The following is a 17326-nucleotide window of genomic DNA, read 5'->3' as shown; positions in this document are numbered from 1 at the left end:
CCCCTTAGGTGGTCAGCAAGCTGTAGTCCTCACTTGGTGTTAAAGATTCCCCCTCCATCCCCAAGGACACCAAACATTCATAAAGCCTAAGAATTTCAGTGGGCTCAGGCTTTATGAAAAAGCATCAGCTTTTAAGGGACAAGTGGATCCCAGCTCCTGGGAAAAGGAAGTGACATCCATCTTGTACAGACCCCACATCCTTACAGTGAAGTCTATGTCTGCTTTGCTACAACTAAATTGTCACTTGGCTGCGCTTTGGTCACAGATTTCAAAGGAGGATCTTCCCTTTGGGGGCATGTGCTGAGGTTTTCAGAGACAGACCCCAGCTCCCCTTCGTCCAGCCAACACACAGTGAGAAAAAACACCAGCACTACATTCATTATCTTTTCTTTCCTTTAAGCAGCTTTCATTGAGTACCCGACTAACTGGAGTCATTGCTGTACTATTCCTAAGGCTCATTTCTAGCTTACTCCTTGAATTGTGTTTAGCACAGGCAGGGCCCCATTTCTCAGCAGGGGCTGTATCTGCTGACAAACCCCAAGTATGAGGAGACTGAATTACAGACTGAGAATCCTATGGGAGTAGACAGCATCTGTTAGTAAACTATGTATTTGGGTACAGGAGCACAGGGGAAACAACTATGGTGCAGTAATGTTGACTTGGGTTTTTCTCTGGCAGAAGATGCATTCTAAGAAGATCTTGTTCTTCTTCCAGCCCCTCTGAGCACATGTCCTTCTTCACAAGGGTGTTACCAGAATTTTAGGACTCTCCTTTGAATTCCTAATGCTGGTGGTTTGTTGCCTGTTTCTGAAACTGAAAGCAAATGAAAGACTGAGAAGCTGGAGAACATTTTACAGGGTATCATCAGACACTTCCCCCTCCCAATTACCACCACTAAAATAACCATGTTACACCATCAGTATAAACATTAGGGAAAACATAATGCTTTGTAAATTACACCTTTCTGGATGGCAGAAGTAGTGCAGCAAAACAACAGTCGGAACTTGAACTTAATTCTGTGACTGCTTCAATCTGTTTATGCAAGAAGCCTGCTGCGCCCAAGAATTTTCCTCCTCTGATAGTAATTAGCAAACCCCGGACATTGCTGCACCAGCACTGTCATGTGCCTGCACAGATTCCAGTGGAGATGTTTGTAATGATGGTGGGGCAAGAGAATGGTTGTTGCTTGTAGCTAAACCTAGTAAACCAGAATTAAAGCTGTCCTGGCAGGTCTCTACCTCCCAAATGAAAGAGGCTAGAGAATTGCAATCTTGTGTTTAATTTGGGGTGGCATGTAATTTATGCTGGAAGAGTGAAGTGTTTTGTAATGGAAATCATCCCACTAAATGAAGAGTTTAAATGAAAAGTTAATGAGAGTGAATGCTATGAAAGGATGGAAAGTGTTAGGAGATAGGAAGCAATAGCCTGAAGATGATGTGAGGGTCAGCCTTGCATTCCAAACGCCCACTTTCAAGCACAGCAGCTCTCAGGTTCACTTTGAAAGCTTTGATGTTTTGCAGTGCATCTGATGAAACAGAATCACTGACTCATGGAATGCTTTGGGTTGGAAGTTCCAACCTCCTGCCGCAGGCAGGGACACCTTCCACTAGACCAGGCTGCTCCAAGCCCCATCCAACGTGGCCTTGTTTACTGACTTACAGCTCGATTGATTGTGAGAAGGAACTATGAAGTAAGAGGTGCTGAATTCTTGTGAAGCATGGGATGAAGGAAAGCCACCTTACCACTTCACCTTCAGCATCTGCTCAAAGTTCTCAGGCAGGGAGCTGCCGTAGCTCTCTGGGAGAAACAGGGTAAGGATCCCGATCAGCACAGTCAGGCTTCCCATCAGGATATATGGGAGGTATTTGTCGTAGGCATCTGGAAGAACACAGGACATGACAACAGTACTTAATGTCCACAGCCAACAACCCCATGTGTAAAATTTATATTCCAAACATTGCTGTAATGCAGAATTAATTAGGAATAACTCTTCATAAATATCGAAGGTGGATCCAAAACTGAGTTACCTCTGTTACCTGTCTGGAGATATTTTCAATTTTAAGACTACAATGTGCACTTTAGGATGGTCAACACCTACTGTCAGTTTCATGCCATCCCCCGTGTCTGTGCAGCAGCTAATAGGATTTTTGTACACTTCCAACTGGGATAGCCAACATCTCTGCAAGGTAACAGCTCTGCTGGGACCACTGCTGGAGCCTTCAGTACTACTCTTTCATCAGGAACCAAATCCTCCGTTAAATAATTCAACATGAGGGAAGAAAAGTGCTCAAACAACCCAGCACTCATCAGCTGCCTGGGACTGTGCATCCTGCTGGGCTTGTGCAAAAGAAGGGAAGAGCCTGACAGCAGCTGAACAGACCAATTACAGACTAATGGGCAGCTAACAGGGGAATCCTTAGTTACCTTCCTTAATGCACAGGGAGAGAGCATCAGGCCTCCTGTGACAGACAAGAGGCTCTGACCTTGGTTTACCCAGAATATTTTGGACTAGAAGGCAGCAGCCCCTGCCAGCAGCCTGAAGCCAGTGCACGAGTGTTTGGGCAGGATGCAAGATCTTCAGGTCACAACAGCACAGCAAGGAAAAAGTCTTTCAGTCAAGGGATTAGCCAGGAGTTAAAGTATTTAAGGTATAGAAAATACCAAACTGGACTCGACAGCTTTAAGTTAGGTTAGAGCAACATGCGTTATAATGTATGGAATAAACTAGGATTAAAGTGAAGACCTCTGGGTATTGCACACAGAGTCAATGTTTGTGATTTGATCTCTTCTGTGTTCACGAGCTGGATGAACTGCAAGGTCCTAATTTAGCTGTAGCAAAGATCAGCAGCTGACGAGTTTCTCCTAAAACCTCCTAAGGTTTAGGAAACTATTCTGATGACTGGAACAAGAGTTTTTTGGAACAAGAGTTCTTTTTAAAGGCTGAGCCTATGGAAACCTGGGATAAAAAACCCCACAAAAACCCAACCAACAGTTTGGTTTAAAAACTATTACTGTTACCTGTGCTGCGATAGAGACTGAAGACCATAAGAAGCATCACAGTCCTGCTGTCCCTTTTACACTACTTTTGCACTGTACAAATGTGAAATAAAGACCAGTATTTTCATTATTTTGGTGCAGTGTGTTACACTTACACTGGGATGTAGATATGAGACAACACAGGTCACTTACACATAGTAGGTAGTCTCCTCTCCCCTTTCCTGCCATGATGAACTAGGAAAACTGTAGCAGGATACCAGCAGTGTTCTGCCAAAGTCAGCAGATACTTCCACCCTTAATCCCCTAATCACTGTCATCCTTTCCTGTCTGCAACATGAGGATCGTTTCCATGTACAGACCCAAGGTGAGAGAAGGGACTTAAGAGACAGCAAATAAAGGGACTTAAAGCTGAGCCTGCACTGCAGAAGCTCAGATAATTTCTCTGGGCAGCTGCATAGCACAAGGCAAGGAACAGAAAATGTCTCACCCAGGTAAACAAAGTAAGGAGCAATGATGCTGCCCAGCCTGGAAGCAGTGGAAGTAGCTCCGACTGCCATGTTCCGCACTAGCGTTGGGTACAGCTCCACATTGTAGACGTAAAGCATTGAAAACGCAGCTGTGATGCCAAATTTCCCAAGCATCACCAGGCCCACAGACAGGACGTTCAAATCTGCAGGAGAAATAATAAAATCAAGGTGAATAAACATCCTGCACTTACTACTTGTATTTCTTCTATATCCCAAAGATCAGATCACTGGTTTTTTTCCCTCGTGGTTGTGGTTTTGTTTTAATTATAGAATGTATTATACATTTTGTGTACATGTATGTATGTATGTGTGTGTGTGTGTGTGTGTATATAGAATTATACAAAGTATTCGCCCCATCCCTAGAGGACTTGGCTCCAAACTTCCCACTGAACACAATACAGATGCTCAGGTTATTTTGTACCGTTCAGATTTTGGTTGTTTCCAAGTAAAACAGCATTCTTGAAATGGAACAAAACTGGACTACACAGCAATAAAAGACAAGCTTAAATCCTCCCCTTTCCATCAAATCCTGCAGAGATTTACACAGTGAAATCTGGAAGACTTGCAGGGGTTTTTAGCCTCTATGCACAACCAGATAAATCCCAGTACACTTTTGGCTCTCATTTTACAATTCCAGGTTCCCCTGGACTATAAAAAGCTCAGTAATTTGACACAATAAGTGACAGCCGTGCATGACTCAGCATCTACATAAAAACACAGCATTGGCTGCAAGTGATCAGCATAAACTTGACCTCACATCCTAAATTTCATGGTTTCTAGCAATTTTACAGAACTATTAGGACCATAAACTATTTCTAACATTTTTTATACTTAAGTAAGTCGTGTATTGAACCTTGTACCTGCAGGAACCAGCTGAATGAAGAGGACAACACCTCCCCCTAAAAAGAAGATGCCAGCTAAGGAGTAGCGCCGGGGGAGGCAGCGGAGGAGGAGCCAGGCAATCACGTAAGCTGGAACTTCAATCACAGCCGAGAGGAAACAGTTGATGTAGGCACTTCCATGCCAGTTCGGAGTGCTGAGGGACAGGCCAAAGTAACCAACTGACGTGAAGAACCTGAGAAAAGCAATAAACCAAATGATTCCAGAAACACCAGTCTCTGAACGCCTCCAGTGTTGCCTCAGATGTGGTGACAAAAATAGGATGTCGCATTAAGCCATGGGCATCGTGGCTTAATGAATCTCAGTGGCATCCCCATCTTTCTAATTCTGTCATCCCTTCCAGTGACCATATCCAGAGCAGCTGGAAGAGACCTCCGATTTCTCTGTCCTTCTTGCATAAACTATACCAAGTAAAAGGCTTTGTGCAAGTCACTCACAAAGGCTTTTCACTGCAATTGTTAACGGCACAATGAAGTAACTCTGGAGAGCTTCCCATGCCAACTACATTCCTACTTGTAGCCAACTCCAGTGACAGGATCTCCCACCCTCAGCAGTTCCATTACATCTTATTTAATCTTCACGAGAGAGCTGGATGTTTGGGTTTCAAATCTCAGGAGTGCCTTACTCTGGCATGCCAAGTGTGCTAGCCAGTTCCTTTCTGCTGGGGGACGTATGTACAGGAAAGGGTCCTGGTTTGTCGATATGGCATTATTGGGTTCTCATTCCTCACGGCTGCCCAGGCAGGGACCAGGATCTCACTTAAATGGGCACTGTACAGAAAACAAACAAAACGCTGGCCATGGGTCTGCTTCTTGTTATGTTACTGAGTTGCTGCTTTTGCTTCAAGGAGGACTTTTCTCTTCAAATAGTTATTACAGAATTGGGAGCTTCTTAAAAGAAACCAAAGCAACAGAATTTGCAACACACAAGCTGTTACATACAGTTTCCTAACTATTTTACATCTAAGTTGAGGCTACTGTCTCCATACTCTTGTGTATTAGTTCAGTGTGGGTGCAAGGACACTTGAGGGCCAAGGACCGTGTGGATGGGCTCTGAGGCGCAGGCTTATTATCTAAACCTGTGGCGTGTGCCCTCAAATCAGAAAGCGTTCTATTGCCTGGGTACTTTAGGAATACACATTTCCTTACCACAAAAGTAATGACATAATAGTAATAGTTGCAATGTTTCGGGTTCGAAATAGGTCCAGAAGGATAGCCTTCTGCTGCTGCTGAGGCTTCCAATCCTGCATCTGAAGGAAAAAGGAAAACAAAACCAAAACATTCCCACACACCTAAGAGCAAAACAACCTCTGCCACCCACAGGTCTGGGCGGTTATGAAGTTATGACTATCAGGGGATAATCAGTCAGCCCAAGGGCCACTTCTGCACCAGGGAGGGCAGTCCTTAGGTAGAGCTTGTCTGCACCCACTGTACTCATGGTAGTTTCCAGGTTTGTGTTATAAAAAAGGTAGCACTGAACCACTGCATCACGCTGACTAATGAAAAAGGTACCACTGACAAGACAGACACGTCAACAGTTCCTTATGGATCTAACACAGAACTTCCAGGAGCAACCTCATTACCAAAGGCACTGTCTGTGCATTGTCTACTCGACTCTTCTGTTCAGCCTTCACAAACAATGGGAAAACAATGCAGAAGATCACCCAGTTCTGTGCCTGTGGGGAAGGGGATGGATGCCAGAGCTCAGCATGGTGACCAGGGCCTATTATCAAGGATGGAGGGTCCAGTTTAAGGCTTGAAGCTCAATCTTCTGGGCGGCATTAGGGTGCTCCTCTGCCTGCATGGAGAGCCCTCGCTGGGGCAAAGCTAGTGCTTGTGACCAGGCTTCCCCCCAGGCCCAAAGAGGGAACCACCCTGGTCCTCCCTATGGGGCTACCCAGTGGATTTCTTTTCCTAGGAAGAGAGGATGTTTTCCAAGGAATGTCTTCATAGCAACACTTCAGAAATACTTCCAGTGGAGGACTTAAGATGCAAACATCATCCTCAGGCTTTGGTGGACAGATGCTTTGGCATACAAGATTCCCACACAGTAAAGGACTGCTGAGATGCTGCTTGGTCTCACAAATACACAGGAGTGATGGAAAGCAAAACACATACTGGAGCGTGAAAAAGTCACGTCCAGCATGAACGACATCTGACCTCTGGCTGTGAAGGAAGGAAAATGCCTTCCCATGGTTTCTGTAGGATGAGCTTCCCATTTACACTGGAGCATACACTTGGAAAAGAGATCTTCAGCAGCTCAGCCAAAGCGCGAGCGTGACACTGAAGGGATGGATCCTGCCCATGAGAGGTGCAGCACGCAGCGTCTCTCTTGCAAAGGAGCACACAGTGCTTTGCTTTCTCCTTTATCAGGAGACATCAGGAGGCACAGAACGCAGTGAAGTGAGATCTCACATTCAGACACACGGGTATTACTGACGCGTGGCTGGTTTCTTGTCATAGGAGAAACGTCCGTGCTTCTTCAGGAGCTCCAGCGAGGGCAGAGCCACTAGAGGGGGAGATGAGCCCAAGAACCAGCCGTCCTGCTCGCTGGCTTGCTGGGGTTGTGCTGGGCTTTCTCCTTTTAACCAGTAAATGTGAAACACGGTAAAAAACCCCGGACATGAAGAGCTTGATGTTCTTCACCACCTTTGTTACCGTTGTGGTTTTCATGTGCCCGTGTAGCACTGGGGTGCTTAGGTTTGTGCCACCCAGCCCCGGCACACATGGGTGCTGATTTAGGGTCCTCTGCACAGCCCCCTACACCACAAGGGGTGGCTCTTAAACTGCAAATCCCTAACACCACACCAAGCTGAAATGGGGACAAACACGTTCTCCTTGGGTCTTCTCAGTGCCCACAGGATGGAGCAATCTGGGTCACCCTTGCTCTGAAAACCCACAACCAACCACTGCTGAGGAAGAGAATTCCGGTATAAAAACCAAACAAACACAAACCCCCTCTGGCTTCTCATTTTGAACTCACTAACCCAGCACTTACCTCACACCAACAGTCACTGCCAGCCCTTAAGAGCTGCTGGTGCAAACCATCTCTGTGCCAGCATTTCCCAACAAGTCAACTGGCCAAAGGGGGAAACTGCTGGTGAGGTAAAGCACCAGGATGCATGAAACATACCTCTGTGGTGTCGAAAAGCACTTCTGGAGCTGGAACACCATTTATTTTTGCAGCCTTTCGGATAATAACTTCTGCCTCCTTATATCTTCCCTGGGAGATCAGCCACCGAGGGGATTCAGGAATGATCCTGCAATAGGTTTCAGAATAAATGACTCAACGTTTTTCACAAAGGAAAGAGTTATTAAAACCACATGTATCATCTTTATCAGCTCCACTCTCAGCTCACAGATTGCTTGCAGCAGAAGACAGTCAGCACAGAAGCACGTGGGCAATGTAATTCATGGGTTTGTCCCACTGGGATCAGTGGGAGAATTCTGATCTATGGGATGTGTTTATTCTTGTGCTGAAGTAGATGCACGCTTAGGCCCTTGTCCTGGGTGGTTGGTGTTTGAGGAGTAAGTGATACGCACCAGATAAACCCCAGATGTCACTAGACAGCAAAAATGGGGGGTAGCTTAAGGCAACGGTGAGCAAAAACATTCTTAGGGCACCACACGCAGTGTGGAAATGCTTTAACTATGCACAAGGCATATTTAAGGGCTCCGTGTCAGAGGACTCTTCTATACAACCCTCACAGTTTGCCACAGCAGCGATGGGCAAGTGAGGGTGCACCTACACATCACCAGTGCACTAGAGCAGCGGTGGTGAGTGCAGTGGAAAGATGAACGAAAACATGGACTCAGCTACCAAGAGGACAGTGTGGGATGGTTGAAAGGAGCAGGGAAAGGAAGAGCCAACCTTCGGCTTAGCCAGACAGTTACATTGGCTGAAGGAGCTCACAAATCAAGGTCCTGCTCCAGCAGCCAAAGCCAAGGCTGGGAGGACACAAGCTCCTGGCACACAAGAGCCTGTGGGAGAAGGCTGGCCCATGAGTTAATGACATTGAGTGCAATGAACTGCTTAATGACAGCGAGTGCAATAAACTGCTGTGTGTCGAGAGAATGGGCTCAGCCTGTCACTGAGGTACCTGAGAAGCTGTGGCTGCCCCATCCCTGGCAGTGTTCAAGGCCAGGTTGGACACAGGGGCTTGGAGCAACCTGCTCTAGTGGAAGGTGTCCCTGCCCGTGGCAGGGGTTGGAGCTGGAGGAGCTTTAAGGTCCCTTCCCACACACACCTGTCTGATTTCAGTACCAATCATCAAGTGAATCCATGTTAAAAACCAGCTTAAATTAAAAAAGGAAGGAATCAAAGTTAGAACAAAACACGCAGCGGTACTATGTGGGTAAACTGCGAGGTGGGTAACGGTGTCCAGAGTTACAAATCAAACACAGCATTCCCAACTGCTCTGGAAAGCCAGTGCAGAAGTGGCTTCAAGCACAGGGCCAGCACCAGCAGGGCTCGGCAGGTAGTTAACTCGACTGGGAAGTGGCACTCACCACCAGAGCGGGATGCAGAACAGCCCCGGGACCGTGAGCGCCAGCAGCAGCATCCGCCAGTCTCTGATGAAGTAAGCAAACAGTGGCAGCAACATGTAGCCAATTGCAAAAAATATGCAAATTCCTAATGTAGAGAATATAATACGAACTGATTTGCCAAGAATTTCTGTTCCTGTTCAAAACAAGGGAGGGCGAATTAGCATTTCAACGCTTGCTTTCCCAGCATCACTCAGTACTTACTGCAGTTATGAAAAAGTTAAGCTAAACAATCTTAGCAAAGAGCAGCACAGCACAACCCACCCAGTACAGAAAAGCTGCTGAGAGTATTGGGGACCTTCAGATGAGGGAGTGACTTCTGTTTGCTTCGATTAATGCGTTATCAGAGACAGATAAGAGCAGGCAGGGAATGGCTGGAAGCCTTTCAGGAGCCTTCCCCACTTGCTTGGTTTGGACATAACCTGCTCCCCCACTGAACACACTAGGATTTAAGATGTTAAATTCACTGCTGAGCTCCTCAGGTCTGACATGGGATGGAAGGATGTGAATTACAGTGACGTGGAAACAAACTCGATGTTTGTTTTTTGGAACAGAAAGCTGAATATTGGACCAGCACATCACAGGCTGTAGGACACCACCAGGGAAGATGCCATCATCTAACACCACTACTGCTGCAGTAGGCAGGCAGCAGCCCATGAAAGCATCCTACAGGCACTGTGTCATGCATAGGATGTGGTTAACACACATCTCTATAGACATTCACCACGATCTTAGGGAGGAAACTATTCTCATGAAGGTGGAAGCAATAGTGCAAAGGGCAGGAAAAGCCTGGGGGGCTGGAGCAGGGTCAGAGTTACACACAGGGCAGCAACGCTGGTTTGGATGTTGCAAGCTGGAAGGACAGGAGAAACGTGTTAACGTGACCCCTTGAAAAGACAAACACTTGGGGACAGAGGGTGCCAGGGCTGCAGCACAGCCAGTGTCAACAGGGGCTTTATATGTGCCCGTGTCACTGCTTTCCAACAGCAGGCACTCGCTCCGGCTCCATCAGCTCCACACAGGAGTTAACTCCCAGGACAGAGGGAGCAGGGGCAATGGGATGGCAACAGCGATGGCAAGTGATCTCCCTGCTGACAGCCTGACCTACTTAATCCTCCCTCCACCACTTGCAGTGGTGACTCACAACTGCCCGGGGACATGATGCCACATCCCCTCCAAAGCACTGATTTCACATTATGTTCTTCTGCTCTCTTTCCCCTCCCTTTTCCCCCCATTAAAGCCTCATGGGGTAGGAAAGAACAGCATTAACTATTAGTATATGGTTTTAATTTAGACTAGCTCATATTATAAAGTACAAATTGTAATACTAACGCAAGTGGTTTAAAATACCTACATTTAAAATACCTAAATTGGTTTCCAGTACCTAAAGGGGCCAACAAGAAATCTGGAAAGGGGCTTTTGACAAGGGCATGTGGTGACAGGACAAGGGCAGTGGTTTAACCTGCCAGAGGGGAGATTGGGATGAGCTCTGAGGCAGAAGCTCTTCCCTGTGAGGGTGCTGAGGCGCTGGCACAGGGTGCCCAGAGGAGCTGTGGCTGCCCCATCCCTGGCAGTGTTCAAGGCCAGGTTGGACACAGGGGCTTGGAGCAACCTGCTCTAGTGGAAGGAGGCCCTGCCCGGGAAGTGGTTAGAGGTGGAGGAGCTTTAAGGTCCTTTCCAACCCAAACCAGGCTGGGATTCTGTGATACGAAAAGCTGACATAAATACGTATGTACACACAAGACAGCTCTTGCAAATCCCAGCTTCCCCCCGAGGCTCGTATCAGTCATCCCCATAATTCACCCGTGCAGTCACCTTTCCTGAAGACCCTGACTAGTGACAGACTCTGCAGGGTCCTCTTCTACCTGGTCTCCCCTTCCCCACAGGGTGTCCCTTCTCCCAGGCTTTGCACCCAGGTACGCACTGACCCCTCTGACAGGGAGAAACCCAAATGCCTTCTCTGTCTCAGACCTGCTTCTGCTGATAACAAACCCTGAATGCTGCCTTGAACTTCTTCTCCAAAGAAGAAGGAAATGGATGTTTATTTAGAGTCTTCCTGCTTTCCTCCTTTCCTCTAAACCTATAGGAAGTATAGGCTTGATGTAGCCAAGAGCAAAAAATCCATACTGGCCTAAATTAGGAATTGTACCAGTGAGGCTTCACCACTGTCTAATTAAATGATGCATGTTCAGGGTGGGGAAAATAACAGTACATTAAGCAAGTATTGAATCCAACGCAGACATGTTCATACCCAGTATGAAGGCCACCACGTAGTTCGAGATCTGTCCCATGCCCACTATGAGAAAGAGCACTGTGAACATCTCCCAGCTGGTGGAGAAGATCTGCAGGAAGCTGAAGGCAGTCTGCACAGCCATGGTCAGAAAAAGGATGTTCTTCCTGCCAAACCTTTTGCAAAAGAGAAAGGTTGTTACTGAAGGAGCATGTATTTGTGGAGAGGGGCTGTGGCAGAGAGCAGGAGGGAGCTCAAACAGCCGACCTCAAGCGACACAGCTCGGCACAGCCTGAGGTTTGGTCCATCTTAAAGAATTCTGTTTATTAGTTTCATAAGCACTAAAAAGATGTTCATTTCCAAGATCCAGGAAAAAAAGCAGGAAGAAACAGGAAACTTCAGGGAGCCACTAAACAGAGACCAGACAACACTACCTAAGTGAGACACATGAAGATTGCAAGCCACACAGCTGAAAGTTAGGACGTGATGGCTTTTAGGCTACTGGCATCTATACATTGCAACACCATCATGCTTTGAGTGTGCTAAATGGCTTTATCAACTGGTTTCAGCCTGAGTTGCCATTGCACCCTTTCTCTCACCCACTCCTGTGCATTAGGATTATGTAGCATTTCCTTATGGAAAAGTAAGAACAAAAGCACGGTTACGTTCAGATTTTCACACCCAGGGCTGCTGCCCTGTGCACAGATGCTACCCAGGCTGCACTGTCAGCAGCAGCCCTCGTCTTAGGAGAGGTTTCTGCAGCAGCAGAGGGGAAACCCCTCATGCTACAGGCTCAGAACATTCCCTTCACTGACAAAACACTTCCAAAGTAATTCAGTGAATAGCTCACAGAAGGTACTGGGTTCTCGGGGAGGCTGACGGGACACACACTCCTTCTCAAATGCTCCCAGTGGGCACATGGCACCAGTGGGATTTAGTGATTATCTCGTCTCCCTTTCAAACAGTAACTCTGACTGACTTCTGCGCCGGGGCAGGAGTCAGGAGACTGAATTCAGATCACATGGAACTTAATGCTGGGGACTTTAGGATTAAGATTCCCGTGGAGTTTGGAGGCCTCTCTACTAAACACCCAGGGGAGCACAGTGGCTCTTGTGGCTTCCTCATCAACAGGCAGCTGCGGTGTTACCTGTCTGAGAGCTGCCCTGAGATGAAGGAGCCGATGAGGACCCCCACGAAGAAGAGGGAGGTGGTCAACGGGGCTTTCCAGTCGTCCTCACACACCAGGTTCCACTGCAAGAGAAGAGCCTGCGCTCAGACACAGCCGTAACGCTGCACCGAGCATCATCCAGGCACAGGGGTTACGGGCTGCAGACATGCACATTTCCACATGGTTGAATTCCATTTCCCCACACCCACATTTCCACCCATCCCTGGCACCAGCACTTGTTTCCACAGTGAAGGTCACTGCTGGAACACCCTGTTAAAGCACAAAACAGGGGAAGCAGCTGCCTCCCCAGGCAAGCCCCATCAGGCCGAAATGCCGGCAGCCATCTGATGGGACCCCTCACCTCCGAATGCCAAACCCGACGGGCAGTTGGTGTTTGCAACCCAGGGGCTGCCCTGGCCCTATTTCCAGCACCATCTCCCCATCACTCACCCCAGCTGCCACATCAGACCCCCAACAGACAGGACATAGCTCCCTGTGTCCCAAGATGGTCCCAATCAGGAAAGCGGAGTGATGGAGGGGGGTGAAGGACTGCCCCATCCCCAGCTAGGGACAGTTTCCAGTTCACCCACTGCATTTCTATAGCTTCAGGGGTTGACAAAACATATGCGAGATGACACACGGAATGAAATCTCTCCTCCTGCACTGTGTAGCCAAATTCCCTTCCATCCCCACAACCTGCAGGGCTCAGTCACTGCCCACCACTCAGCCTCGCGACCAGCCCTGGCTGGTGCTTGAGGTTTAGGACAGGAGCCAACGTGGAAACTTCCACCTCAGGCTGCTCGTAATCCCAGACAAGGTTTAGGAAGAATAAAAGCAGCATCATGAGTCTCTGTCCACCAAAGTTAGAGCCATGGCCTGCTCCATCCAGTGACTAATCTCCCAGTCAAGGCATGTCTGCCGGGAGCACGCATGGATACACTTCAAACGTGTCAGTCTGGGGTTAGATAATTCTGCCACAGAGGGATGCTAATTAGATCACAGATCAAAGTACAGCATCATTTTAACAATTAGCCATGCTATCAGAGAGCGGGACATCGCCCGCACCAGTGCTCGGGGCAGGGATGGGCTGAGCCACCTCGGCAAGTGGCAGAGGCTATAATGCAGCAACATGGAGATTTGAGGACTAAAATGTGCCTCCAAGACTTAATCTGATTAATAATGGATTTAAACAGCCAGAGGGGAGATGCAGATAAGATCTTAGGAAGCTCGCTTCCAACCCAAACCGTTCTGTGATTCTATGACTAACAAAATATTACTGATATAGTGTTAATAACAACAACATTACTGTTAAAACCTATGGCAGCTGTTTCTGGGAGACAGTTTCTCATCCCTGCTGGGAAGGGAGAAATGGTGCCATGGGCCCATCTGGACACACACCACCACTTCTCTCCACTGTATTTGCTCAGATGAATGTCAGCACATGGGTCAGGAACACTCAGGATGGTCAAGGATGCTCACAGTGAAAAATACACGAAACAGGGATCTGTTTCAGAGGGCAAAGAAAACCCATTCTGCTGCACCTCCTTTTCCCTGCGCTGGGAAAGCTGGTGATAACGTGGTGGCACAATTTGGAACCAATACACACTATTACTGGGGTGCTGAGCACCCTGCTCCAGGACTGGTAAGTGCTGGATAACATGTCTGATAAGCGCAGTGCCTGCTCCCGACCCTCAGGCTTCAGTTGCTCATGGTGAAGGGTCAGCGTTTCAGAATGCCTCCACTGTGCCAAAGACACTTTGGCTGCAAAATAAACCCAGCTAAATAACAACTTGCCCATGAAACCAAGTTGCTTCTTGTGCTTCCTTGCTGCCAAATGCCTCCCACCCAGCTGTTCCCTCTGCCTTTTCCCGGGACAAAGGAAGAGCTGTGCACAGGAACTCGCCGTCTTTGACCAGAAAACACACAAACACATCAAATCCATCTGACTCCAAGTATACCTCAAGCTGTTGAGTGAAATAAACCACACCACCTATGTTAAATCTAATGCCACACACGGCACACAGGGATCCATCCAGCCCTACTCCATAGGTACACCTTGTCTTCTCCCAGAATACCAGCCTTGCTCTGATGGAGGCTCATGCCCTAGCACTGCATGGTGATGGAGCATGCGTCGACATGGTAAGACTTAACTTGTGCTTCAATGTACAGGGCTTTAAATACTTACTGCATGCTGCCTCCTTGCCAGTAGTACTGGGGGAAAGTGAAATTTCACTTCTCTCTTCCTCAGAGGCTGTATCCATCACAGCCACGCTGAGCACACCATGAGCACAGGAGCTGCAGCCTGGCCCCAGCTTCACCACCTATAGCTACAACCTCCAAACTGTCTGGATGGGACTCATTATTCATTAACCAGAAAATAAGTTATTCTGTCATGTCCCTGGCTAAGCACATTGGGGAGCAAAGTGCACATAAGCTTCCAAGAAGTGCTTTATCACCAGGAATAAGAACTGCTCAAGAACATTAATAAGGTCTTGTGAGACTTGTTCCCCTTGGAGTTCCATGCTCAGCTCCGGGGCCACCACTGCAAGAGGGACATGGACCTGCTTGATCTTAAAGCTCCTCCAGCTCCAACCCCTGCCACGGGCAGGGACACCTTCCACTGGAGCAGGTTGCTCCAAGCCCCTGTGTCCAACCTGCCCTTGACCCCTCCCAGGGATGGGCCAGCCACAGCTTCTCTGGGCACCCTGTGCCAGCACCTCAGCACCCTCACAGGGAAGAGCTTCTGCCTCAGAGCTCATCTCAATCTCCCCTCTGGCAGGTTCAAGCCATTTCCCTTGGCCTGTCCCTACATCCCTTGTCCAAAGCCCCTCTCCAGGTTTCCTGGAGCCCCTTTAGGCCCTGGAGCTGCTCTAAGGTGTCCCCTTCAGGAGCCTTCTCTTCTCCAGCTGCCCCAGCCCAGCTCTCTCAGCCTGGCTCCAGAGCAGAGCTGCTCCAGCCCTCGCAGCAGCTCCGGGGCTTCCACCATGGCTCTTTTCAGCCACCATCTGCATTTTTAAGACCAAGCAGATGACCGAGTCTGGGATCCGCCATTCCCAGGGTTGAGCACATCCCTGCACACCATGTTCCACAGGTCTGGCATCTCCCAGCCTATTCCTCTCAAACAGCCGTAATAATAAGATTTGACGCAACTGCATGGATCAAAAGCTCCAGTTTAATCCTATACCGTCAAGTTTTGCCCCTCCAATGGGTTTTTAAACTGAAGATGTTTTTTCACTGAGCTTTTCTGACGGCATGTCCTAGCTTGTCTTTCCTAATGCAGAGAAAAATGTTGGGTACAAAAATAATCAGCTCAAGTTTAACTGAACTGCTTCTCCACAGGGTTTCATCAGCGCCTGGTTTTCCTGCTTTTAAACCCAAATTCTGTATTTTTTCCAAATGTCCATGACAATTTTAAAACAAAACACATATCCTTCTTTTCCATCTGGTTTACAGATGGGAACCTGGCACTTCGTTTCCACCCCGAATGTGCTGTTTGCTCTCTGACGTGCCCCAGACCCTGTGGCAAACCCCACTCCTGCATTCCATCACAGCCTGGCATGGAAGGCTTTTGTTTGGCATCTGCCAACACAACCGTTTGCTGCTTGTTAAGAAGGAACAGCATTTCTCCTCCTTTTCTTCAGAGCAACTAACTCCAAACCAGAGAGAGCTTCAGAGTTCACAGCCACCATGGGATAACCTGGCTGCGTCCCGGCACCGAGCACCACGGCACTGCCTGGATACAGCCAGGCACGTCTGTGTGCAGCAGTGGGGTGCTGCTATGGTTCACCCAAGGCCAAGAGCACGGAGAGCTTTCCAAGCCTTGTTTTGGTGTTGTGAGGGCTCCCGCCGACCAAGCACCACTGCCAGCACAAATGTCAGGAGATAGGCACACACAAGTGCCACGCATGCCGATGGCATCGCTTTGGGCACGTGAGAGGAGGCTGCATCCCTGCCCTTCCCTACCCTGCAGCTGTTCCCTGCTGCCTCCCTCCCCACATGCTTCAGCGCAGCCGAACCTGTGTCCACACACTGGTACAGACCTTGACCACGTCCCCAGGGCACAACCCTGCAGCCACACACCTCTCGGCCAGAACCCTTCCTGGCTGTGCCCCCGTGCAATGTTTTTTGGTGCTGACCCACAGGGACCCCAGACGAGGGTCACACCCCCACTCCCTGCCGTGCCATGCACCCCAAGAGTGAGCCATCAGGGCATCCATCGGCTACCTGCAGCACGCTGCTCCTGCCTGGCAGCCACCAAACCCGAACACTGCCTGGTGGGAGCACGAGCCTGGTTTATTTTTAAAGCCTTTCACACAACACAAAGGAGCAGCAGCTTTAGTGGAATCATGTTTTTCTTCTCTACCAGAGCTCTGTGCTCCCCATCAGCGTGGGCAGAGAGACAGACACACACATGTCCCTGCTGCTGCATGGCCAGAAAACCCAAAACAAGCCAAACCTGACCCATCACTGCTCCCATAGACACCCTCTGCGATTGATGCCACTGTAAAGCCTTATACACGAAGCTGATGGCTTGGCCACAGCAGGGACCAGGCTCACAAGAAGCCATGTGTGCTGCAGACAGTGACCACGGCGCCTGCCTTGCACGTCTCGTCTCACCCAGCTCCTGGTGACCATGTCGCCATGGCTGGCAGCGCTGGCACAGGGTGCTGGGGCCAGCAAGGGCCCACCACTGTCCCCGACCCAGCCAGGCTGCTGGTGTGGTGATGGGAAAGCCTGGATGTTCCCATGCAAGGTGCCACTGAGAACAAGCGATTCCATCAGGTGGAAAGTTTAGCGGGGCAGCCAGCGTGCCCGCAAAGGAAATGACCGGGCTTCTATTTTCAGCTTTGGCCTCCCCCTGTGCAGAAAAGCCCTCTCCAGGCAAACAAGCTGGGGTTTCAATGGACAGCACAGCCTGAGAGCAGAGACCAGCGGCTTCACCCGGGGCCCTTCACCCCAC

The 17326-nt window shown here is 48.8% G+C and overlaps 1 protein-coding gene across 1 annotated transcript; it reads right to left on the bottom strand.

The window, feature by feature from the left end:
- Positions 1-737: 737 nt before the first annotated feature.
- On the bottom strand, positions 738-17001 carry LOC104400435 (solute carrier family 22 member 4-like). Its single transcript, XM_010020315.1, has 10 exons — positions 16984-17001; positions 12346-12464; positions 11220-11374; positions 8933-9104; positions 7557-7683; positions 5573-5673; positions 4385-4599; positions 3485-3667; positions 1743-1878; positions 738-813 (listed from the first exon to the last, which is right to left on the bottom strand). The coding sequence occupies exons 1-10, from the start codon at positions 16999-17001 to the stop codon at positions 738-740; spliced, it is 1302 nt and encodes a 433-aa protein (XP_010018617.1).
- Positions 17002-17326: the final 325 nt, after the last annotated feature.

Source organism: Nestor notabilis, unplaced genomic scaffold (assembly GCF_000696875.1).
Source record: "Nestor notabilis isolate BGI_N333 unplaced genomic scaffold, ASM69687v1 scaffold3888, whole genome shotgun sequence".
In the NCBI taxonomy this organism is placed as follows: Eukaryota; Metazoa; Chordata; class Aves; order Psittaciformes; family Psittacidae; genus Nestor; species Nestor notabilis.
This window is presented reverse-complemented; position numbering and strand designations above follow the sequence as displayed.

Bases quoted from the DNA above. Each gene is read 5' to 3' on its own strand.
- LOC104400435 (XM_010020315.1), bottom strand. The intron at 9,105-11,219 runs GTATGAACATGT...TGTTTTGAACAG, and splicing joins CGTGGTGGCCTTCATACTGG to GAACAGAAATTCTTGGCAAA. The intron at 4,600-5,572 runs GTAAGGAAATGT...TGCTTTTCTCAG, and splicing joins ATTATGTCATTACTTTTGTG to GTTCTTCACGTCAGTTGGTT.